The sequence below is a fragment of the Paramisgurnus dabryanus genome, chromosome 22 (assembly GCF_030506205.2).
Source record: "Paramisgurnus dabryanus chromosome 22, PD_genome_1.1, whole genome shotgun sequence".
NCBI classification, from domain to species: domain Eukaryota; kingdom Metazoa; phylum Chordata; class Actinopteri; order Cypriniformes; family Cobitidae; genus Paramisgurnus; species Paramisgurnus dabryanus.
Window position 1 is genome coordinate 13,633,541 of NC_133358.1, and position 25,637 is coordinate 13,659,177.

General features: G+C 36.4%; 2 protein-coding genes across 2 annotated transcripts in view; both read right to left on the minus strand.

Moving 5' to 3' along the window:
• tgfbr1b (transforming growth factor, beta receptor 1 b) overlaps positions 1-10,704 on the minus strand; it is a 91,149-nt gene extending 80,445 nt beyond the window's left edge. The window contains exon 1 of the mRNA XM_065294830.2: positions 10,528-10,704. Within this exon, the coding sequence (XP_065150902.1) occupies positions 10,528-10,603 (76 nt within the window). The 5' untranslated portion in view covers positions 10,604-10,704. The remainder of the gene's footprint in view (positions 1-10,527) is intronic.
• Positions 10,705-16,481: 5,777 nt separating this feature from the next.
• Positions 16,482-25,593, minus strand: LOC135785415 (uncharacterized). The gene is made up of 8 exons (XM_065294834.2): positions 24,421-25,593; positions 20,360-22,793; positions 19,569-19,883; positions 19,164-19,491; positions 18,929-19,023; positions 18,763-18,836; positions 17,521-17,583; positions 16,482-17,351 (listed from the first exon to the last, which is right to left on the minus strand). Exons 2-8 carry the CDS (start codon positions 20,466-20,468, stop codon positions 17,310-17,312), a joined length of 1,026 nt encoding a protein of 341 aa, XP_065150906.1. The 5' UTR covers positions 20,469-22,793; positions 24,421-25,593; the 3' UTR covers positions 16,482-17,309.
• Positions 25,594-25,637: the final 44 nt, after the last annotated feature.

Here is a 25,637-nt window from a genome sequence, read left to right on the forward strand (position 1 = left end):
AGACAGTTACTTCATATGAAAGGTATTTCTTTGATGACACAATGATTAAGTGTGGTGAAAAAGTGAATGTATAATTTTGTGTGTTGTACTAAGTCAATTGAACATGTGATTAAATGTTTGAAAAAACTGACTATTTGATGATCTGCCTTGAGTTTTGTACTAACAGTTTTGAAGTTTTACCACATACTTGTGAAAATAGTACCAAAGCGAATAAAAAAAAAACTGTAATATCATCTCATTTTTGACAAAGGTGGTATTTAGCAGCTTTGCATCTGAGCTCCTCATATATACAACAACATTGGCCTTTATAAAGTGCTAAAATGGCATTGTAAAAAATCTATATTATTATTCATCAAATGTCAAAATAAAAACATAGCAATACCATTGTAGGTTTCTGTACTGTTTGTTAGCACCGAGAGATCTTTGCTAATATCTGTTAGTGATTTAAGACAGCAAAGAGGAACCAGTACGATTCTGACCTTTTCTGGAAGTAAAAGAGCACTGCGGACATCTAAACAAATCATCTGAGAAGCCCCGAACTGATAGTAAATCACAAAACACTTACAAAGCAACTTGGCACAGCTGCATGAAAAATGTTTTAAAGCTTATAATCCAGCGTTATATTTTTCCTTTATTATGGAATATGTTTCAAACCCTAAAAAGACAGAGAACAGTGGTCTTAGCCTAAAGCCAGACTATGCATAAACTAAACATGCAATAAAACTGCAGACCAGAGTGAAATCAATGGTGACGCAAGTAGCTTTGTTCCAACAACAGCCCATAAGAAAACATGCTGAGTTTAGGATCAGCATGAATTTCAAGGTTTCTTGGAGTGCTTTTGATCATTGTTGTAACACAAGGATATAATACTTAAGCTACAGTCACACAGAAACAGTTCTCAGTCTGTTTTAGACTGTTTTGTGATGCATTCATGCTGCGTGCATGGTATAAAAAGGAGTGGCAACTGAATTAGAAGCCAAATTGGAAGTCAACTGAATTGGAAGCCATTTGGTGCAGTGGACTGGTGTTTCTTGTATTGTAAATAGTGTGAGATGTTTTCGTAAATGTGAGAAATAGTACATTGTGAGATGCAATGCAAGATAGATTTTTGAAAGAATTCCAACAATAAAAGTGAAAATGGAACTAGTTGGATTCTGAAAACCAATGGACTAGTCTACTTTAACAAATGATCTCCTTTCCCATCCAATCTTAGTTCATCAGCAGGTTTTAATGACTAACCATACTTAATAACACTAATTAACTTATTTAGTATGCTGTTCAATCATTTAAAATCCTTTTAATAGCTTGACAACATTGCATCCGTGCTTGGTTTCCAAGAAGCACATAAGAAAACTACAGAGCGGGTTGTAGGGATTTAACAGGGAAGAGAAGGAAAACGGGCTTTGCATCACGTGAGCTCTTCATCAAAGAAAGCCACTCGGCACAACTCCTCGCGCTCACCTTTCGTGTGCAGTGGAATTAATTACATCCCGTTTCCTGGCAACCAAAATCCCAGCGCTGGTTCATACATCATCACTTTGAGAGGAGGGTGCATGCACGTCACATATGAGGAGAGGTTTAGGAATGAAGGCACAGCTTATGCGCAGACTCCATACATACATACATACACAAAGCATGGGTCCCTGCAACAGATTCCCTTCCCCCCAGTTTTCATTGCCATGGAGCTGTGAAACCTTTTCTCATCAAGTAAGAGATCCCAAAGTCATTTCCATAGGTCACCACTCCGGCCCCTTTCCACTCATTATTGCGCGCCTTTTGTCAGCGACAGATGTGGGTTTGGGTGTGAGGACTCAGATGGACCCTTTCAACCTTAACCTCCCCCACAAAGCCTTATGCTATATGTGCTTTTGTCTCCATAAACAAATGATAAAAAATCATCGTCCTGGTCGTGGTTTCAGAAGGACCTATCCCAGCAACTCTTCTTACTGAACTACAGACCAAATCTAAAACATGGCAAAACGTAGAATTGGTTACAAATGGTCGAGTGAACCATTGTATCCATCTGTCTATCCATCCATCCATGTATATATCTGTATGTATATGATTCCCCTTGTACAACCTGCAGTGTGCAACTATATGGACGCATTTCATTTTTTTGCATGTGTAAAGTAGAAATTGTTTTATAGATATTTATACTATAAAGATGTATTTCTCAAAGGTGGAACTTTAAATAGATTTTTCAGTTGGAAATAATCCAACTCCATGAACTTGCCATGCTCATCGTGTCTGTGCACTGACAGCAACAGTTTCCCATTGAAAGCAATGGAGTTCCCAGCTCGTCTACAATCTTACCGTGCGTTTACACCAGCCGCGGTAGAGGCGGCAAAAATGCGATATTCTCGCGTAGTTGGACGCTTAAACATTAGAGTTCACTCGCTTCATTCTCATGTGAAAGCCGCGCGTGAAATTCTAATCATTCGAGAAATTTACGCGGAAATTTGCGTCATGGGAGGGGATTCTGCAACTCCGCTGAGACTCCGCCACTCGGCTCGCTTCCTGTAATCCCGTCACTAATACAGCAGGGTCCTGATTGGTCAACACGGCGCGGAAATCCGCAGAAGTTCAGATTCTTGAACTCGCGTATTTCCCGCGGCAACACTCAATTCGCGCAAAATGCCCAGAACACAAAAGAGATCCTCATTTGCATAAAGTTCAACTTTTCTTAACTTTCTCACTTCGCTGGACTCGCCTGTCCAGTGGCCAACGGTCACTTTTGCTTGTGTCGCCAGAAGTCATCAAGCTTACATTAAAATGAATGAGATTGCGTTGCTCTACTATAGACATAAACAAGCGGCTTTCGTGGTCCACACGTAACTTCCGGTAAACTCCGCTAAGAATAAATAACAACAAGTAATAAAATAAAAAATACAATTATAAATAAACTTAGTTGATTGTAGGCAACTTAGTTTATTTATATAACAAGCAAAATAAACAACACGTAGATTACCTAGGAAACCAAAATATTTGTTATTTTCGACGAGGTATTTGTTTAAGAGTTCAATTTAGCAACTAGTCAGCCCATTATAAAAACTGAAACCGGAAGTAAAGTTCGAACCAGGCGCATATCGCGTCACTGCATGTGGGTACGATGAAACCGTCTATTGCTAGTCGCTGGCGATCTGAATGGGGTTTAAGGGTAATCCTGGTGTCTTCATAGTGACGTGAAGGCATTTGACCATGCATCGGTTTTTGACACCTAAGAATGGGCTGATATATCTTCTATACACATACAAACATATACATTTTTTAATAATATGTGTATATTTATACACATTCATTCATGTATACATAAGCAGAGGTAAAAAAACAGTCCAAATATTTCAATGAGCATACTTCAGAAACTAAGTCATGGTTTAACAAGCCCCCTCTATAAAGACTTTTTGGAAAGCCACTTGGACACAGATGCTACTGTTTATTCATAAGAAGAAACTGACAGTTATTTAGTATGTTGTCTTGATAGTGCCTGAAGGTGGTACATAACATGACAACAAGAAATTTTGTAGCTGGTAAAACAAAACAGTCCTGCCAAGCAAGGTAGACAGCTGCAAGATGACATGAAAAACTCGGACCAGACAGACATTTTCCCTTTGACAGTGACCTAGTTCCTAGCGACTAGCTATAATACTGGAATGTCTGGATGTCATTAAAGTTCTCTGGTTTGTGCCTTCCTGCTGAGCCCTCGCACGAAAGATGTTAACAGAGCTAGTATGCCGTTTCACAAGTTTCTGGGGACATCTTCCCTGCGTGCTGTCATGGAGTAACCGTACTCTGTGGGCGTATTGTTTCCAAGCAAGTGTTAGCCAGAGACAGATTTTCTAGGACACACCAAAACACGGCACTTCAAAACTGACTTTTCACGTCCGCCGCGTTCTTCAACCTGTCGCGCTAATAAGCCTTCGGAGGGAAAAGGGGCAGTCAAAAGTACGCTCTCTTCTACACTTAAATCCAAACTTTTCAGCTTTCTCGATGCCCGAGGCTCTGCTAATTGCTGGTGTGCAGAGCACATGACGGACTTCTTTATAAATACCCGACGCTTTAGGCGGCCTTTGAGCCACGCAGGGATCATAAAACTGCCCTCTCTCTTTGCCGATTGGATAAGGACAGTATCCATTTGAGGTAACTAGCTCCAAGAGGAAGAGGAAAGCTGTAAAACCAGCAAAGCTCCCTTTCAAATCAGCCAGTAAAACAAATGACTCAAATAAAGGGCACGACTCAGATTCCAGCACTTCGTTGGCAAAAAAGGGTGCCGCATGCCAATGTCTTCTGGCTCGTGTGTTAAAAGGGACAGTTTATGTTCTTTTACAGCTGTCTGAGTATTTTTTTATGTTAAATACAATTCAAAATGTACCATACAATGAAAGTCACTTAAACTTATTCCTGATCTCAGCTCATGGTTCTGATCCCAAGATCACACAAAATGTATAGCTTGAATTAGGGCTGCACAATTAATCGAAAAACTAATCAAGATTACAATTACGGGTGAAACAATTACAAAATCTGCAAATTACAGCTGTCCATCTGTGCTCATTTCTATGCATTTCGGCAGTATGTATGGGCATATTTATTTAGTTTGAGATGTTTAGAATTTACCATGCAGCTGCTTCACAGAAAGTTGTAAAACATTTCAAAACTTCAAAAGTCTATTAATCTACAATAATGATCGTGATTACAATATAAAGGTGAAAAATCGCCAATTAAAAATTTATTTTTGTCATAATTGTGCAGCCCTAGCTTGAATTCACTATATGTCGCTTTGGATAAAAGCATCCGCCAAATGCAGAAATATAAATTCCAAAAACAACTAACAAGCATCTCATCACCATTCATATAACTATATTAAAGACATGTCTGTGTTGTCTGATTTACATTTTACATTTCCTTTGGAGTGTAAAGCCCGATTTATAGTCGTGCATTAGCTATACACCGTAGCTACATCCGTAGCCTGCGTGTAGCTCTGCGTAGCCTGACGTGCACCTTGCAAATTTTTTAACAGCGCGTCAGTTCTACGCAGACCGCAAATGCTGTGATTGGTCCACCAGCACAAATCCCCCCCCCCCCCCCCCCGATTTAGATACCATGTAAAAAATAGGTTTAAACGCATCGTCCTTTTGCGAGACGAGGGCATGAAGGCTTTGCGATGCGGAGAGACAGGCGCGACTATTTCATAAGCATTATTTAAGCATTATTAAGTTTAAACACCTTGTCGAGACTGTTGTGGGAGACGCGCACGCAAAGCCTTGCCATGCGGAACCAGGCGCGAGTAAATCAAGCAGAGACACAGGCTGTGAGCATGCTTTAAATTGAAACCCCTCGTCACTTTAGTAGAAGCGCCGTTTTGGTTGACGTGCTTTTCACGGAGATAACACGGCCATGCTTGCACTTACTCTATTGGTAAGACTGTCACAAAGACTTTCTTCTCATATTGTATCCTTTCTACACTTGTGTTGGGTGACTGCGAGGTGGACTGCGAGTATTTTCAGAAATCCTCCCTGTCACGTGGTGGACAGCCCTTTAGGTCCTTACACGCAAGTACAGGCTCACAGACACAGCTGCTTTTGGAATCAAAATTTGGCATTGAAAGCTAAATAATTTTTCGATACTCAAAGTATCGAAGTTTTTCATTCGATACCATAAAAGTATCGACGTTCGGTACCCAGCCCTATTGGTGGTCTTCTCAAAACATACACAACAAGTAGCTTTTTCTTCTTCATTTGTGGGTTAACTCACCATGCTTCTTCTTCTTTGACGGTCGCGCTGTTACTGTGGTTACATGCGTGGATACTGCCTACCAGCGGTCTGCGCGTGTGTTTGCACATCAAGTTATCATCTCCAACGTAAATCTCTTTTCTTGGACTACAACAAACACACCGATTGTAGGCAACAGTTTACTTCCTGGGATTGGTGATGTGGACAAGACCGACATTATCATAATTCCTCCTGCTTCAGACTCACAGCCTGTAAGTTAACTCCTGTTAGCATTGCATTGTGACTGAATCTTTCAAACATGGTAAGGAGCGTCACATTTCCTGCTGACGTCAGAGGTATTCAGGCCAATCACAATATACAGATTAGCTGCAATCAGAGACACAGAGCTTTTCAAATCTGTGCGTTTCAGTAAGAGAGTGAAATCTGGAACTATAAAAATGTACGGTATGTGGAAAATAATGTGTTTTTAACCGTAAACCAAGCAAACACATTGTATTACACAAAATAACATTGTTTTTTAGCAATGACATAGGTGCTCTTTAAGAGGTGGCTAATTCGTATGGGTTTGTACAACCTTATTTGTACATTTGAGTTTAGGAGTGGACCCTCTTTTTGTGATAATCAAATGTTTTTGTATCACTCGAATTGTACAAAGTTATACAGTGCTCCAGACTAACTTTTTTCACTAGGAGCACAGAGGCCCTCAACTGAAACTTTTAGGGGCACAACCAGAAAATTGAGGGGCACACACCCTAAATCAACATGCTAACCAAATATTCACATTTCTACTAATTTCCACTGTATTACTAATAAATACTTGATGATAGATCCAGAAATTACAACGTGCTGTTTCAAATTCAGTGTCACATTTTATTGTGCACTTTTGGAAAAAAAAGGTCAAATTTACTGGTTGCACATGTGCGACTGGATGTAAAATTCAGTGGCACACTCTCAAATTTTAGGGGCAAAATGCCACCATTTGGGGGCAGTCTGGAGCCCTGTTATACCAATTTTGTATACGTTTTCCCGTGAGACTTTTGCATAATAGTACTTTGCTCATTTTTATTGTATTGAAAAGCGATGACAATTCCACTGATTGAAAAAACATAAATACAAGTTTTTGTACAAGATAAGGGTGAATAAACGATTACTGTTAGGTGAACTATTATATACTCTTTAAGCTGTTGGGTATGCCTTTTTTCCATGTATAAAATGTTGATAGTGCAAGGCAAGCTGCAAAAACACACAAGTTTATCTTTTGCCACAGCCTATTAATCATGTCACAGTCTCATATTGCTCCAAACCACAAACCCCAAAGTCTAAACAGCCGTATAAAATGCTCTGAAGTGATATGAGATCCTCCAACGAGCACCAAGCAGGATCGAATACAGAAAAATGAGACTGCTCTGGTCCAGAGAGAAAACCTCAAAAAAGCTCTGTTTGGTCCCAAAAGAAGCAAGATTTTGAAAAGTCAGATGATTTTATGGTAAATGATTATATGAATGTTATATCCTGTATTGAGTAGGGGACGGCTTACGTTTGTGCATCCGAAGAGGGCACTTAACCCGAAATTGTTTCAGCAAACACAGACGACAAATAGATTGTATGAAAGCAACTCTTATCGTTTTTTTGTTAAGTCGACAGCAGCTCAATGGTTTATGGAACCGCCAGAGAATCTTGTGTTTGCAGTGGCATCAATTTAAATCATGCTATTCATCTAAAAGAAGTTGCAAATGTGGCCAAGCTATTAACTGTGGAAAGTGTGAAAACTACTATATTCAACTCTGCAAGAGACAGGCAAATGAAAAGATTGCTTTTTGAAACAAAACTAGACTGTCACTTAAAGAACTCTAACATAAAAAGGAATAGTCTAGTCTCAACGCTTCAATACCAAAGCCTCCGAGGCTGTCTGAATGCACCGCAACCTCAGAATACATTTGAGCTGGCACTAATGCAACTTTTCAAATTAGGTTTGGTTCTTTACAGGACAACGGGAAGTTTGAGGGTCACACGAATACTTCAGATTCCACATCCCAAAGGCAACATTACTGTATTGACCATGTATCAAATGCTCACTCTAAAGAGAAGCCTCTGAGGGACAATGCAGGGGCTTCGGCCTGAACTCCGGTTTAAATCACGCTCCCTAGAGTGTCTTGGGATATGCCTGTATTGTACAACCAAATCGACAAGGCCTCACTCGTGCATTAGTCATGCATCTGGCAGCTTAGCTGTAAACAGTGCATCAATTACGAGGTACTAAGGTACTCTTCTTTAAATGTACGCATGTTAGTGAGAATGCTGTTATTAAGTAGCATGTAACGTGCATTAGCCCACAATAAAGCAGACAATTGCACACAGGTCAGTTTGTAATATTTAATGCCTGAGGAAATACTTGTAACAAACTCTGGGATTGTCATTCCAGAATTTTGATTCAAAAATGTGTGAACTTAGAAGCATAAATGGTGATGGTCTGAGATGCTCAAAGTAAATTTTCAAGACTGTTACACCGTCAGCATCGCAGCCATTCTACACCTTTGTGTTTTTTAAGACACTTGCAATCCATGTTTTAGTATTTCATCAGCTCACTGTTTAAAGCAACTGTCATGGCAAAAGGTCACGAGGTGTCATGAATAATTGGGCACTGCTAAGTCACAAGACATCCATTAACTTACTGCTATTTCATGTCGTCATTTCGTTCCTGAAAGAACTAAATGCCAGAGAGGACATAAGATTAACTGCTTTCAAAATTATAAGCAACAGTGTTTCAGGTCCCTTTAAGCATCAGTGCTCTCCTTACATTCAGATTTCAAGGACGTCCGTGATTCATATATAGTGCAAATGATGCAACCGTCACTGATTTATTTAAGGTGACACAAATTCATGAAATGCATAAGACAACAACCGCACATCTCTCTGCCCATCAGACAAAACAGAAGAAGGATTATTAAACCCAATGTGACATGCTGTCGAGCCTGTAGTCATTTCCATCATAAAATTGCATGTGACAAAAGTGATTAAGACCCAACAAAACAAGCACTGGGGGAAAACTGTGTAGGCAGAGCGTTTCCAACCCTAGCATGCTAACTAAATAGATAGCATATTGCCATGTTCAATACATTACATAAATATACTATGGCAGTACAGTGGTAAAAATATTGTGTAATAATATAATATTGTGGGTTTCTTATCCACATAAAAAATACTGTAGTATACTTTAGTAACCGTAGTAAAATTTGAATTAAATCTTTTTAGTAGCCTATACTACATATTTACTACAGTTTATCAATTCACTATAGCTAATACTACATATAAAACAAACTTTAGTAAAACAAAGGTGTAATAAATAACATAATACTACAGTATACTAATTTACTACAGTTTTTAAAAAATACAAAAGTATATTACAGAATTTGTTTCATGTGGTCTGTGGTATGACATAAGGCTGCTGGTACCCGTCACATGGTTTGATGCCCAAAATTGCGGTCAAGGTAGGAAAAACTGCTGTTTGATGCACAACCTACAGCTCACAATATTGTCTATATACAAAAACTAGTCAAGTACCTGTCACTTACCTGTTTACATGACTATAAATACGTTTATTGTTTATGTTTATCGATGTCACGCGAGTGCCCGTTATAAACAGTAGCATTAAAGTAACAGGTATGACCTGTAACAATGCATTAAAAGCGCTTTGTTAAACGCTATTTACAAACACAAACCGGGACACAGTTAACTGGCTTTCTCGTGCAATCCATTTAAACGTTATTTGCGTTTTACGAAGATTTAACAGTTAGACGAGTTAAGTTAGCCTAACAGCTAACGGCTAATCTACCGTATAGCCTACAAACGTCTAACGAGTTGACGTAACACATAACTTTGTATATAACGTTATATTTAATATACGTTACGTTTAATGTCAAACATAACGCATTGAAGTAGCGTCATATGTCAAATTCACACTATAATATAATTTATTGAAAGTCTACAAACAGTTAAAGCGCAGATTTTAACAGTTACTGGATAGTTAGCCCTATTCCGTTAGCGAATGTAAATAACTGCATGCCGGATGTATTAATGCTTGTATTTGAGTTTAAAGAGCAAAACAGTCTGTTATTTTGCAAAAGAAAGACTTACGAGTTGCCCGACTGTTCGGGCATATTAAAAAAGTTTTACGTGCGTTTCAAAAGACTGGATTAATGATTTATAACAAATCATTTAAAATGTATACCAAATAAAATAAGTTGTATTAGTAAACAAAGTGTGTAAACGTTATAGTTGACAGTGATGAAAGGAGTGTAACAGTCTGTCCTGAGAGAGACTTTATCATAATAATAAACACGATCACACAATAGTCAAACTTTAACAAGATATTTTTCAGACAATTCTTCAACATGAATTATGTAATGTTAAACATTCGTTGGCTTTGCATGTGATTTTTTTTTAGTCTGGTCCTGGGTCAGTTATCGTCAATCAGGTGTGATAAGATGGAATATTAATCGTACTCTCCGCATTTCCGCAATTTTTTCTCAGACACGAATTAATAAAACAACATACATTTAACAGACATTAGTTTGTTGTTTTATCTTTCTTTCTTTTTCTTTCCTCTTTATATCTTTCTGTCTCGCTCTGACCTGCGCCATCTTTGCAGAAAGACGCTCTCTTGGAGCTGCAGTTGCTTGCAAACAAAGAGCAAACCCTCCGAGCGGCCCCACAATAACAGTATTCACTCCACAAAAACACAAGAACGGAGTTATGAAAAATAATGCATGCAACATGCAGACGTGACCACATCGCCCGTACCTTGTGTGTGCTGGATCCTGGCTCCAAAAAAGAGGGCTAAAAACACGAGACGACACGGCATTGCATCCATCATCATCCTCCAGCTCACGCGAGCTCACACACACTTATGCTAGACTGAAGTTCTACAGGCAGACTGTGTGCGCTGCCGAGAGAGAGAGAGAGAGGAAAAACACGTCTAATCATTGGCTAGGACGGACCAACACCGATCCCCGCCCAGTCGGAGTAAAACCCAAATTTTCAATATCTCTCTCTCTCTCTCTCTCTCTCTCTCTCTCTCTCTCTCTCTCTCTCTCTCTCTCTCTCGACCTCAGCTGGACTCCACGTTATTGCATAATAACACATTCCGTGTTCCCCTTTCGTCTGATTTGTTTTGGCCGTGGCTTTTTATGCATGCACGAAAAAAATAATTTTTGTCTTCTTGGTGATATTAAAGTTGATATATAATTTAGTTACAGCTATAGTTTCAAGTTTTCTATATTTATTATTTCTTTTAATAAGCAGGTTTCTTTTAATAATAAATGCTTGTTTGTATAGCCTACTGTTGATCCCTAACTAACTGAACATAAATACAAAACAATTACTATGTAATATCATGGTTATTGACATGGTATCATGGTAAACAGTAATGTATAATGCTAATTATGCTATGTTTAAAATTACATAGGAGTATGTAATATCTGAATAATGTTATCACTCTTTATAATCATTGTTGCCGGGATAATAAAGATAAAAATCACATTATTCTCATAACACCATGATAAATTTTTATCAAGCTAAATGTATGCAATACAGAGATGAATAACATACACATCTAAAATAAATGTAGGACTATATAAAATATTAACCTAATAGTAAACAACAAGATAATCTTGTTGGAGATGGCGTTTTTGTGCAGATCAAGCTGGGGTTTGTGCTTCTCAGCCATCCTCTGCATACATTTATCCATAAGGACAAAGCATCTGACCTCACAAACCCTCCATCCCCCAAACCCACGGCCAGCGACAGAGATTGATGATTGCTTATTGTTTAATCTCTATCTTGGCCTTGTAGGTCTAGGATGCAGGGTTTGCTTACTAAGATGCCCATCCCCCTTCCCCGTACTCCAGTTTACCCCAATGCCCCAAAAGTGTTTTGGATGTCGTAACAGAGATGTTCACGTAACCCATTTGCAAATTGTCACCTTAGTGACAGCAAACCTATAGTGTTCTATTGATATTTTATATGATATACTTATTTTTGGTTGGTGTGATGGGGTCAAAATGACATCCCCCCTCACAACAACATGGATTGTGGCCATGGTGCTGTGTCATCAGCACAAGAACTCATTGGTACTGACTTGGCAGTGCAAGCTCAGGGAAAGCTTTTACCAAAAATAAAACAATTCTGTTTGAATTATTGGAAATGACAGGTGTTTGTGTGTCTGCTGAAAGTTCCAGTTTAGGGAACTTGTCTGTTCTTTAAGGATGTGGCTCAATAGATACAGTAAATGAGGACAGTCGACGGTCTGCTATACTAGCAAGTTAATCATAATTGTGGTCACATGAATGTCTGTCTGCTTTGCAAAAACACCCATATAGCCACAGTTTCCAGTCATATCAATTATAAATTTGTAATATGTAATATGTAAAGAGTTTTTATCATAATTACTACAATATACTTTACTCAGTACTTTTAAAACAACATACTTGACACCTTAACTTGGTGAGGTTTCTTAAGGAAAAGGCACTTAGTTCTTACAATTTCATGCAGACTTTTAAAGCCACAAATACAGTAATTAAATGTTTTTAAGGCTTAAATACAAAATTGCTTGTCAAACCTGACTTTAAATAATGTTTATTATACCACTTTGAGGTATCAAAGCATTGCAAAATCTCCGAATTTAAATTTTAAAAGCTACATGCAATACAACTTGCATGTTGTCACACATACACGTAATGATTTTTTAAATCTTGCCAATTTTAAAAAGTGGCATGACATAGAAAATAACAAATAATAATAACACATAGCGTAATTACAAATTTGGGTGTTCAGATTTGAACCTGACCTGTATTTGCCTGAAGACTGGTGTGGTTTTGACCTTGAATGAGAATACACGAAATGGGTCTTGTGGCACACCTAATTAAATGCCTAAAATTCAGAAACAGATTAATTTACACTTCACAACAGTGTTATTCTAAAAAAGGGATCTGTGACTATTAAGCAGTAATGGGGTTAGCCAAAAGTAGGGCAAACAAAAAATGTGTTCACTTAAGGGAATATTTTGGTCCACAGAGTAATTCTTCAACAAAGTACATGTTCAAAAAAGATGACAGTATTTTTGTACTAATTAGGCAAATAAAGGAGGTTCATTGTATTGAATAATGCCTCTATGTCAGTAAGCCTCAAAAAATCAAAAGTAGCTTAAAACAAGAAAATGGAAGTTGCACATGCAAAATACAATGATGTGAATGGTTGCAAGAACGTTGTTATGCGGCTTTGCTAAGGTTTTCTGAGTGGTTCAACTCTCTAAAGGAACCTATACTTAACTTTTTTAACCATTTTGTTAGACAGGTGAAAATTGTAGATCTAATCTAAAAACTGTCTGCTCAGACAAATGATACACCACTCCACAAGTCACATTATCATTCGAGCACAAAGGGTGTAAAACAAATAATGCACTAAATTTTAATATTTTATTAGGTTTATTGAAACACACAAGGACTGGGAGTTTTATTTTTGCACAAACCCCAAGCTGTTATGTGCTAATAAAGGCCATTTTAATCTAAAAATGTAAGTGTGGTGCTAAAAACCAGTGGCGGCCGGTGACTTCTTTTTTCGAGGGTGCTCGATGCGAAGTTTGTCACAGCATGTATGTAGACCGTCGTGTGTGGTTCGTAATTTCAAATAGGGTGACCATATGTGCCATTCTTCCCGGACGCATCCCGTCCAGAATTTCGGTGCATCTTCCGGAAGTCGTATTTGTTGACCGCATACGCCATTCAGTTAAAAACATAAGATATACAATCGTAGTTTCATTCTTACCTTAAAATGTAACGGTTGCTTTTCTGTAATAATAATAATAATCCTCTATGATGTATGCGGTCGACAAATACGACTTCCGGAAGATGGACACAAAATCCTGGACGGGATGCGTCCGGGAAGAACGGCACGTATGGTCACCCTATTTCAAAATATGTGTCTTGTGCATCGAGAGATCCTGTGTATATCAAGATAAGTGTCTTGTCAAAATAAATGACTGCTGCAGATGCGTCTAAAGGGTTTATGATAAAAGACACGCTCGGGTTTGCCAGATACTCACATAATCTTATGCGTAATCAGAGTTTACTGTTAAGGGAGTGTCTTGCGTGTATTTTGTGAACGTGAGCGTCTCTTTTATCATCAATGGTTTTGACGCGTGTGCAGCAGGCACTTATTTTGACAAAACACGTAATGCACATGGTTCACATGATCCAGCAAACACATATTTTGAAAACCCAAGCAACACACGACACTTCGAACACATATTATGAATTTGCGCCCCTTGGATTTTGTAGGAATTTGTACGTATTTTATGAGTTGGCTGATTCAACAAAGTGATGTGAGAAAAATGTACAATTATTATTATATAAAAAAAAAAAAAACGATAATGAAAACCCCAACGTCACGGGGTGAAAGCACTTCCTACAAAAACGTATGAATGTGGTTGTACGAAGAAATAATTTTAACAATTTTAAATACGCTTTAGCCACCTCGTAATGCATACGAATTGCCATGAAACTGTGTTGCAACGGCAGTACTTACTCTGTAAAAATCTGTAACTGTTGTGCCTTCAGTGTCTCTTTTGTAATTTTGTTTGACTAACTTTGTCTTTAATGAGGAATATTGAGTTGAGTTAACTTCCCTTTCTTAAGGTTTTTCTGCTGAAGAACCCTTACCAGTTAAAGCAAAAAAATAGTGTGTGTTTTAAAGATGTGGCTCAATAGATACATGTGATTAAGGACCGTCAACGTCTGCTAGACTAGCAAGTGAATCATAATTGTGGTCACATGAATCCCCACGTGTCGTGTCTGCTTTGCAAAAGTCATAGTCGTGCGCCTCTCTCGCAGGATACTGTGGGTCACACATCATTTATCTTTAATTAGTCTTATGCCACAGGTTCGAACATGTGCTCTCATTTGGGCCTTTATGGAAGGAGACACCAGCGAGATGAATACATCTCAAACTGCCCTGAGATAGCCCTTGGTGTTTTATTTTTAGTCTACCAAGGCACACATCCTCATTAGCATTGCTCATACTTACGGTAGGGATTTGTTCTACAGTAAACACCGGCATTGAAACTGGAGAAAATATTCTCGTAGATTTACAATGAAGGATGGACCCGAGCAATGTCTAGGAAGCAAAATATCACAGAGGTCTCTTGTGTGCCGGAAAGTAAACAACCACCCAGAACACCAGCAACTCCCTAGCACTGCTCATTGTCAAAAAAAATTGTCAAAATATGTACCCCCGCTGCCACTGGGGCCGTACCCTTTTAAAAAGTACTGCTTTGGACCTGAAGAGTTCATATTAGTACATCAAAGGTACCACATGTATACATATATGTACCTTTTTAAAGGGTACTGCCAAAGTGATAGCAACCACAAAGCAATACCCGAGCAACTGCTACTTGAGTTTTGCATGATCCTAACAAACACTTTTTTGTAATCAGAGTCTATTATTTTTCTCTCTCTCTCATCTCCCCGTTTGCTGACATACAGTAGGCTGCCAGGGCCCGCCCGGTGCTCAGGTGACAGAAGCAGACCTCTCTTTAAGTGTTAATGGGACGTCAACAGCTGTCCGCACAGGTAGATCCAGTGTCCTGCTCCGTGCCATCTGTGCATCCTCCATCATTACTGTCTCTAAACAGCACGAGTAGGAAGAGGAGAGATAGAAAAAAATGATAGAACAAGGTGTCCATATCTTGAAAAAATGACACAGAAGGAGGGATTAAAGAGAAAAGAGATAATGAGAAATAGTTGGGGCGCTCCCTGTGGAATACACCCCAGCTGTCATTCACTGCCCCCCACCAGCTGGACCTTTTTCCCACACTCAGATCTGATCTGCCCCTAATCTTGTGATGCAATGCAAATTTCATTCAGCCGCTGTAAGGCTGATCTAGGATCAGAGATCTCATGTTAAGCGAAGTCATTATTCATGGAAGGCTTAAGCTCACTGCAAGTCAGCAGTATTGCTTTTATGGAGATGTTTATGTGTTCATGATTAAAATAAGTGTCTTGCAAAGAAAATTACATTTGCGCATTTTATTTAGACTAACAGCGGTTACAATAAAATTGAAAGCAAGCATAGCTCATTATGACAAGTTGCTTCCACAGGGCTGCAAAATTTAATATAATTCAGTTTATTTGTATTGTGCACTTCATAATACAAATCTTTCTAAAGCGTCTTTAAACAAAAATGTGCTGAGTAAACCCCATGCCGAAGGCAACAGTGTTGGGTAAACAATTGGTGATTGATTAAAACACCAGGGAAATTACTTTCAGACTGTAAATACTTTATCATGGATAATTAATCATAATTGTTAATTGAGGTGAAGAGATTAATTCTCGCAACCGAATAATAATGCATTTAATAAATATTATTATGCTAAAATATCAATGAAAATTAAACACTTATGTAGTAGCACGGTACTTTAAAAGGGCATCAAAACACTTAGCTCTCAATCTACTGGAAATTTAAAAGACCTCATTTATAAAAGCTAAAGAAGTCTGAGTTAACCAGAAAATAAATCAGGGCTTTAATAGCAGGAATATGTGAACAAACATTTTTTTTTTGATAATATAATCAAATGCAATACAATACATAATGTGACTCATGATGACAGGTCATTATATTTTGAAGGATTAAATATATGCATACATTAACAATTCTTATATTGTACATTTACATAAAACTAAATATGACCATGTAAGGGGTTACAGAATAATATATGAAAGTCTTATTTTGTAAAAGCCAGATTGATATTAGAGACCATCCGTTTAATGTAAAAATCAAAACATTACTCTCTGACACTCACGATAAATCTCTCTGATGCCCTCTTGAGGAATGAATATGTAACACACAAATGCCAACATGCTTTGTCTTCAGTAGTAGTCATACTTTTTATAAATTCACTCAGTATGTACATATATTCAGCTGTTTTTGGTGCCAATAATTCACCATTATTAATAACATTTCAATCCTTCTTTCCATTTATATTCCATTTTCTTTCATTCACAGATGTAACATTAACATTTATTACAAAAAATGAATGACAAAACAAGCAATAAAGAGCCTTTCAAAGGTTTATTTAATATTCATTATTTTATGGGCAATGCAGCACAAGATTGTGTTAAAATAATGCTTTCTTTGTAACAGTTTGGGTTGTGTTATTTCCATCCCAGTAATATCAACAGCGTTTATGCATGCAAAATGCATGCGTTAATCTTGACTTTAACGATTCAGTTGTGTTGTACAACTTGAGCAGAACATAAATCATGACTTTCTCACATTGACAATGTTAGACATACTGGAAAATCAGTACCTGGATGTACAGTTTAATTTCATTTCTGATACATACAGTCCTACACATCAAAATGCTTCATGTTATAAGTATGCACACATTATATAGCATATGATCAAATTTTTTAATTCCTTAAAATACATTTTTTATTTAAATAATCATTAAAAAAAATAATTAAAACAAATAATACAGTACTATTAATGTTAAATATAAAAGAAACAGAATAGAAATAAGAAAAAAAATGTTATGTAGTTTTCACGTTCACATATTCTGGTTCCATTTGAAGCTAGAAGACAAAAAAGATTATTAAAACAAATATCTTTAAGAGAGTTTAGCAAACAATGCTGTTTTGTAAAATAAAAATGACACAACTAATATATTAAATGAATATGATTTACCACATGAACTGGTGTGTTTAACTAGTGTATAAAAAACAAAAGGGAAAATGTCTGTACCTTACTGTTACTTTCAAGTCCAGTCATATTTTCATATTCCCAAGCTTCTGTACAGCCAGTAGACTGTAATATCACACAAAACACAGAGAAAAAAATCTATAATTTCTTAAATTATCACAGAAATGATTTTGCACTGAACCCTGAAATTTTGAAAAGACAACTGAACCATATATATATATATATATATATATATATATATATATATATATATATATATATATATATATATATATATATATATATATATATATATATATATATATATATATATATATATATAAAAAGTTTGGACACACTCACTCATTCTTTATTTATATATTTTTCCACATAACAGAATAATAATAAACTCATCCAAAATCAAGAAGCTTCACATTTAATCTGGGCTCTTATTGATAGATTTTTCTTTAATATTCAGTGCAAGTCATCTATTTAAAAAATAATATTTTAAAACAAAATTATAGTTTTCTAATAACAGAAATTAATCTGTTTGGCACACGTATAGTTTTTTCTTCAATCGTAATTTCATGCATTTAGCCATACACCTTTAGATTAAAAGATTTTTAAAATCATAGTTAACATTTTAGTCAAGTGTGTCCAAACCTTTGGCCTGTACTGTACATATACAAACAAACATACATCATACATACTGTACATACATTGTTTATTTAATAGATTCATTTCTATGAAAAGGTATATTTTGTAACACATAAAAGCAGTAAATATTTAGTAAAAAATAAATAAAAGTAGTAATGAAAATAAAATATAACATTTATTTTGTTTGAGAACAGTTTTTTACATATGAATAGTATAAAGCACTCATTAGATCAGTTTTACAAGAACACTGTGTGTACTGTATGTACATTTATATACTTTATACAAAGTGACTAAAAGTAACTTCAAGTCGAAAAGTATCAAGGAAAAGTCAAAAAGTTGGGTTAAAAATAAAATTAGCATATTTTTTTAGAAATGTTAAAGTATAGCTTTGGGGTCAATTTGACATAATAAGCAGGTTAAAGTATTTTTCACTTAAACATACAAGTAAAAAAAATTGTTAGGTTTTACCAATTGAAATATTTTTTTTTAAGTTGATCCTACTTTTTCCTTTTACAGTGGTCATAAAATCTGATGTAATTGTTTCTCTGGTATATTTCTCTCTTAGCCAAATAAATGCAAAAATAATGCTGAATTGTTGCTTAATCTTATGTTGCTTTTGTAGGAATGATGCATTGTTTATGTACTTACGCGAGATGACCTTTTCCTGTGCATTGTAACATACTGACCGTCTTCTGCTTCTCTATTCCTAGGCTGTGAATATCCTAAAAACGTTGGTTACAACATATTACAACAGTGATGCACTGTGACTGTACATTAATTTTTTCACACAGTGTGATTTTAGATTATCACTTACTTTCTCTACATATTTTAAACAGTCTCAAAGCTGCATAAATTATTACAACCAAGAGGATTTCCAGAATGATAGGCAACAGAAACAGAACAGCAGTCCTGAAATACAACAGAATAGAGAAAATATTTCAGTACTGAATAATCTGCAAGCCTTGAGTCTTGCAAACATCATAAGGGAAATGTGACATCATGTGACTTAACTGATCATGCCACAGCAATTTCTTAAAATGATCAAATACCTCTTCCGACCGGTCTGAGGTAAACTTGTAGTTGTCAGGCTCCTCTTCTGTTTCACAGTAATATGGACAGGCATCTGTAGGTCTCCTGATGAGCACCAATACCATCCTGTGTTCTCCAGCTTTAGTTTGTTCATGGTCACAGTCATGTTTGTCTGATAATATCTGATCCTGACAGAGGCTCCATCTAAGGTTCCATATGTCGGCAAACATTGGCCCCCAAACTTGCACCATTTTACATTAGCTTGGACATGATGATAACATGTAACATTAATTTTATTGTTTTCAGATCCTATCAGATTTTGGTTGCTCACATGAAGCCTTGAAGGGCCTGTAAGGATGTCAAATTGTGTCATACTTAAAAGTAATGAAATTGCTTGAGGAAATTAGACAGAAGGATTATCTTACCCATTGTGACTTCCAAGACAAATCTCACTTGTTTTTCAAAACCAGAAGGTGCACGGACGGCACACATGTAATCTCCAGACTCCTGAACATTGTCCATGCGTATAGTGAAGATTTGATGTGTTTTGTCATCAGACAAAAATACTATTTTGGGATTATTTGGGGGTGAGAGCTTTGTATAGCCATTTAAAAAACGATGGCATTCAGCGCTCAAGAAATTATTGAAAAATGCATCATCCTGTTTATATAAGAAAGGAATTAAGATAGACTGTCCCTTCTGAACAGATATTTTGTTGACTGTGGTGACATCTTGAGTACCTTGAACAGAGAGTAAATTGAAATATAAAAACGTAAATATTATTGTATACAATCAAAGACCTCTAGTTGCAAATTTAATAAAGAGACGTCAATAAAATTCAGTTTTACACGGTTAAAAATTGTGCATTTTTTGTAAAATCAACATATATTTTTATGTTACTTTAACTCAAATTAAGTTTAACAATTGTAACTTGTTTTTATAAGTTATTTAAAATAATTCAACATTTAAAATAATAGGTTAAATTGACCAAGTTGTTTTAACCTCATGCTGCATTTTTCTAAAGTGTATTATAAATGTAATTTCGCATTTTTTCCTTTGCAATTCATTTCAATACGTTTATATTGATACATACACATCATATAACACTTATTCGCTCAATGGTATCTTATTTATATTTCACATGAGAATTAAAACAATGTTCCAGTTATCCATCAGTTTAAAGATAGTCATAAGGATGCATTTATATTATACACACCTGAAAGTTTTATCAACAAGAGGATGAAAACATGTAGATGGCTAAGCAGATCCATCGCTGTGTCATTGTGAAGATGCTTGTTAGAGATCCGTGAGAAATATTTGCCCATTACATCTACAGTTCCTTATTTAGGCAACTCAGACTGCCACTATTTTGTAAGAGCTTTGTGGATATGTGTGATGAAACTGTGAAATTAATCATATCTTTTGGCACATCATTTTTGTTTTCATGTGACACAGATCTAATCTACTCCCACCCAATTTATACAGAAACAGCATTCAAATAATAAAGCAATCGATGAGTGATTTGTTGGTGTTACAAAATTAAACAAACACATATGAAATTTTTCACAGTTTGTGGTTTTGTGGTCGGAAAGAATTATAAATCGTGAGAAAAGATACAAGCAGACAGCACTGTCAACTTAAAGGGGTTTTCCCTACTTCAGCTCATGGGAGCTCTAGCACTCACTGTGACCCCAAAAATAACAAGTAGTGTACAGAATAGAGCATCTATTTATATAGTTTCTCTAAACCTAAAAACTATGGATGATAGACTTTGTATGTCTATGTGCCGTTTTTTAAGAGAAACCAATTCATCATTTAACACCATTGCTGAGTATTTTCTCTATAAAATTGGAGACAGTCTCATTCCCGCGGTTTAAAATCATCTGTTTCCAACATCACAAACATGTAACCAATGAAATAATCACAGTTGAATGCGTGTATCAGTAGTTTGAGTCATATACAATGTGTCTGAATATGGCATCTATATATGGTCCGAGGAGGTGCAAAAGAGTGATGGCGGGACTAATTCGCATATTCATAGATCCACATATACTAAATGAGGCAAGGGTATAGAGCTGTTTTAAAGCATGAAGAAATTACTGTGACCGGTAACTTTTATATATGCTATGATGCTCAAAGATTAGTTAACTGCCACACCAAGAAAAAGGCATTTGAAAAAAATGTTTGTTTGCATTTCTTATCTCCTTATGTTGCTAGTTAACACACTCAATGTGTTTTTCAACACAACCCATCATTTTTTTTAATATCGGCCTCTACCAAGGTTGATATGTCACGGAATTCATACACATGGAAATCTGAAAATATGAACTATAATACAATTTTTTTTTAAAACATAATCAAAATAAAATAGTTTTGTATATTAAATCTTATTTATTATATTAAAATATTTTAGGTGTTCATTTTAACACAGGAAATGAAATGTTTTCTTGTTTTTTGACAAAAAATATGTAAATAACTAAAAGTAACAAAAATAAAGACATTCCATTTTTCTGCATTCAAAACCTAAAATAAAAGAAGGCAAAATATAATAATACAATGGCATTTTAGGCTTTTATGATTCAAGAAGCACACTGTCAAGTGTAGCAGTGCAACCGTATTTTTTTCTTTCTTTTTTAGATAAATTAAAAAAAAAATGTGTAAACCAGAAAAGCTGTGTAGGGTAAGCCAACATCAGAAACGATCCTTCAAACAATAAAAAACATAATTTAAGAAGTAATGATTGATAAATCAGTAATTATGATTTCCATACATTAATTCTATGAATTTGTTATATTTATTAAAAAACATCCAGAAGTGGCAAAAAATCCATACTTAAGAAATTATCTCAATATATTCAATAAGAAATAACAATAGCTGTGTCATATTTATAGCTGTGAATGATCAGAAATCTATATTTCTCCGTAAATAGTACATTCTGAACTGAGAAATTCCCACAGGAATACGTCAGTCGCCAGCTAAGCTAACGGCAAGCTAAGCTGCTATCAAAGCACAACACACTAAACAAACTACACAATCAGAACTCGATACGTATATCTGAAGGAGGGACTTCATAGAACAAGGAAGACATCAGCCCGTTTTTAGGACAGTGAAAACCGCGGTATACAGATGTAAACCGTAGTGTTGTAGTCAAGACCACCTAAACCGAGACCAAGTCATGACCAAGATCAAGACAGGCAGAGACCGAGACAAGACCAAGACTTTAAAGGGTCGAGACCGAGACAAGACCAAGACCAAGATAGGCCGAGACCAAGTCAAGACCAAGACCATTGCAAGTCACTGCATTAAAACACTTATGATAAAATGTGGAATATGCATATGATTAGGCACTTGTCTGTGTGTGTGTGTGTGTGTGTGTGTGTGTGTGCGTGCGTGCGTGCGTGCGTGCGTGCGTGCATGCGTGCGTGTGTTTGTGCCATCAGAGAAGTTGATAAAATAATCAAAGGCATGTGGGAATTTATCTTTGTCTATAAGCAAATAAAAGTGAACAAACACTAAAGAGCTGAAATCAACTTAACCATTTAATCTGAACTGTCTTTCCATGGCTTGCCATCCACTTAACACAATGCAGGTGTTTTTAGTAATAAAATTAGAAAAACTGTCATTGGGAGAAAGTTAAACAATGCTTAAAGCTCCACTGTGTAAGATCTACTCCCATCTAGCGGTGAAAGTCTATATGACAAGCAACTGAATATTACTTTCTAGCCCTCCCCATTCGGAACGCGTTTTAACTCGTACGGTGGCCCGGCCGTGTCATGCCAAGGTTAACATGGCTTCCAGTAGCTACAAAGCAAAAGCAATGAGAAAAAATGAACAATTTGCAATGTCCTTTGCCTGTGATCCATCAATGCACACAGATTTATGTTTAACATGAAAAAAGTCTGATTGTCATGATATGTCCGCTTAAAATCACATACAAAAAGCAACCATGACGGGTTTAAATGGACGCGAACTAATATTATGTCAAAGTACAATGCTTATGTTTTAAGTAAACGTTACATGTCCGTGTATATGTAAGAGCTTTCTCTCAGATTGGTGAAAAAAGATCGCGCAACTTTCACACGCTTGTAAAATGAAACGAAAGACGCGCAGATCAGACGCTTTTATCAGAGTATTATGTCAGACAGTATGTCAGAGTCCAATGCTTATGTTTTAAGTAAACGTTACATGTCCGTGTACATGTAAGAGTTTTCTCTCATATTGGTGAAAAAAGATCGCGCAACTTTCACACGCTTGTAAAATGAAACGAAAGACGCGCAGATCAGACGCTTTTATCAATGAAAGGCTAAAAATAGCGCTGTCACCGTGTGTTTGTGCTAGAGGTCAGAAAAGATGAAAACATTTATCTCAGTACCTCAGATTACATAAATGGGCGGAGAGACGGCGTGTGTCTGTTGAACACATTAAACCACATGCATGTTTACACTAACAAGTGTTATGCATAATCATGCTAAAGTTAGCCAAGGAACTATAAAACTTCAAGTTTACAACATGGACTGTATAGATGTAACGTTAAACGAATATGCTGAATTACCTGTGGAGAAGATAGAAAGTAGCAACTTCAGTGTCTCATGAGCCCCATCTTGGAAAACTAACTCCAATAGTGACTTTGGTCTTGATGTTTTTCATGTCACGTTGTCGTTTAAAATCCCCGTTTCGCATCCTTGGCGATTTGTTTTAATGTCCTCGAGAATATGTCTTCAACAGGCTTTCAAATCAAAGCATTAGATCGCAGGTTCATCACGGTGTGCGGTTGTTGTAAAATCCGAAGGATTCAGCTACGCAGGTCACAGGCTGGATACGTCATCAAGCCTGGTTTATTTAAATTAACTGAGCATTACATTCGCAAGTCATACGCATATTACATCAATTTACAATTAACTAAGAATAATTGTCAGCTTTACAATTGTTAATATTCTGAAATAAGACTGTCTTGATGACGTATAGCGCCTACACATGCAACCTCTGGAGGCTTCAGCTGGCGGCCAGCGTGAGTGTAGAGTGAAAGCGCGAAAGGCGGAGCTTGAATTTCAGGAATGTCCCTCGTCGGCGAATGTATTTCAAAGATGGAGGCACAACATGGATTCAGCCAGAGAGCGCTTCGACGGTATGCATTTTAAATAGCAGATTCTACACTTACGAGAATACTTTGATTAGTGGGTGGGAAGTAATTACACATGAATGAGCACATACTTTTGAAAGAAAACATGGGTTTTTGTTAAGAAATAACTCAATAAAGTACACAGTAGAGCTTTAAACAATGCCAACAAGCTAAAAAATCTGCCAACGGGGTAAGCAAAAAAATCTTGAACCTTTTTCTTAAACACTAAATTCAAGAAAAATTCATATTTTTGCTCTAAAAACTAGACTTATTTTCTTGGGTTGTTTTGTTCATCAAGAAAAAGCATCTTAATTTAAGAATTTTTTGATATTTTTACTGAAAACAAGACAAAAATACTAAGAACTTTTTTCTTGTAAATCTTTTTTTGCAGTGTGCCATCAGTTGTGGTCTTAACCGGTCTTGGAATTAAAATACGAGTCTTCTTTGTCTGAGACCGAGACGAGACCGAGTAAAAATACGGTCGATTCCAAGACGAGACCAAGACCTTTAAAAAGTGGTCTTGAGACCGGTCTTGAGAACTAAAACACTAGTAAACCGTGTGAAAAATACAGTGTTTTTAACACGTGAAACATGAACACATGTTATATTGCATACTGTAAACGCAATCAAAGCTTCAAAAACACAGAAAGAACGGAACGGGACCTTTAAATGATAAAATTCTTAACTCTTTTATTTAACTCTTTCCCCGCCATTGACGAGTTATCTCTTAAATAAAGACAAAACGCTTCCCTGCCAATGACGCCTCCCTGGCGAGTTTTTACGTTAATCTATAATTCCGCTTTTAATCTATTATCCACTAGGTGGTGCTCTTACCCAAATTATAAAAAAATTGAAGCATCAACTAATTCAAGAACATAGAAAAGCTTTCTGCCCCAAATATGGGTAAGTTTTTTAAAATTTGGGTAAGTTTATAAAAGAGAACTATTGAAGATAGAATGAGCTTTTTTTCCCCTGTTTTGTTTGTTTGTTTGTTTGAAGCGGAATCTGTTGAAAGTCTGTTCTTTCATTTATTTATATATTTGTATGTTTATATATTTATAGAAGTACATTTTCTTGGAAGGATTTTTGTGAAAATCACAAAAAATGCTGGGTTAAATAGTTGGATGTAATTGTTATGGCATTTTAGTGGTTTTGTTGTGTGTTACATGTTGTATTGCGGTCTTGAGTCCAACACAAGTTACCTGAACAGGACAATAAAGTATAACTCTAACTCTTTAACTTTAAAAAATGCTGGGTTATTTTTAACCAGTTGGGTCAAAAAGGGATGAACCCAACCTACACTGGGTTGTAATTTAGCCTATGCTGGGTTGTTTTAACCCTTTGTTGGGTCAAATATAAACTTTTTGTTTGGGTT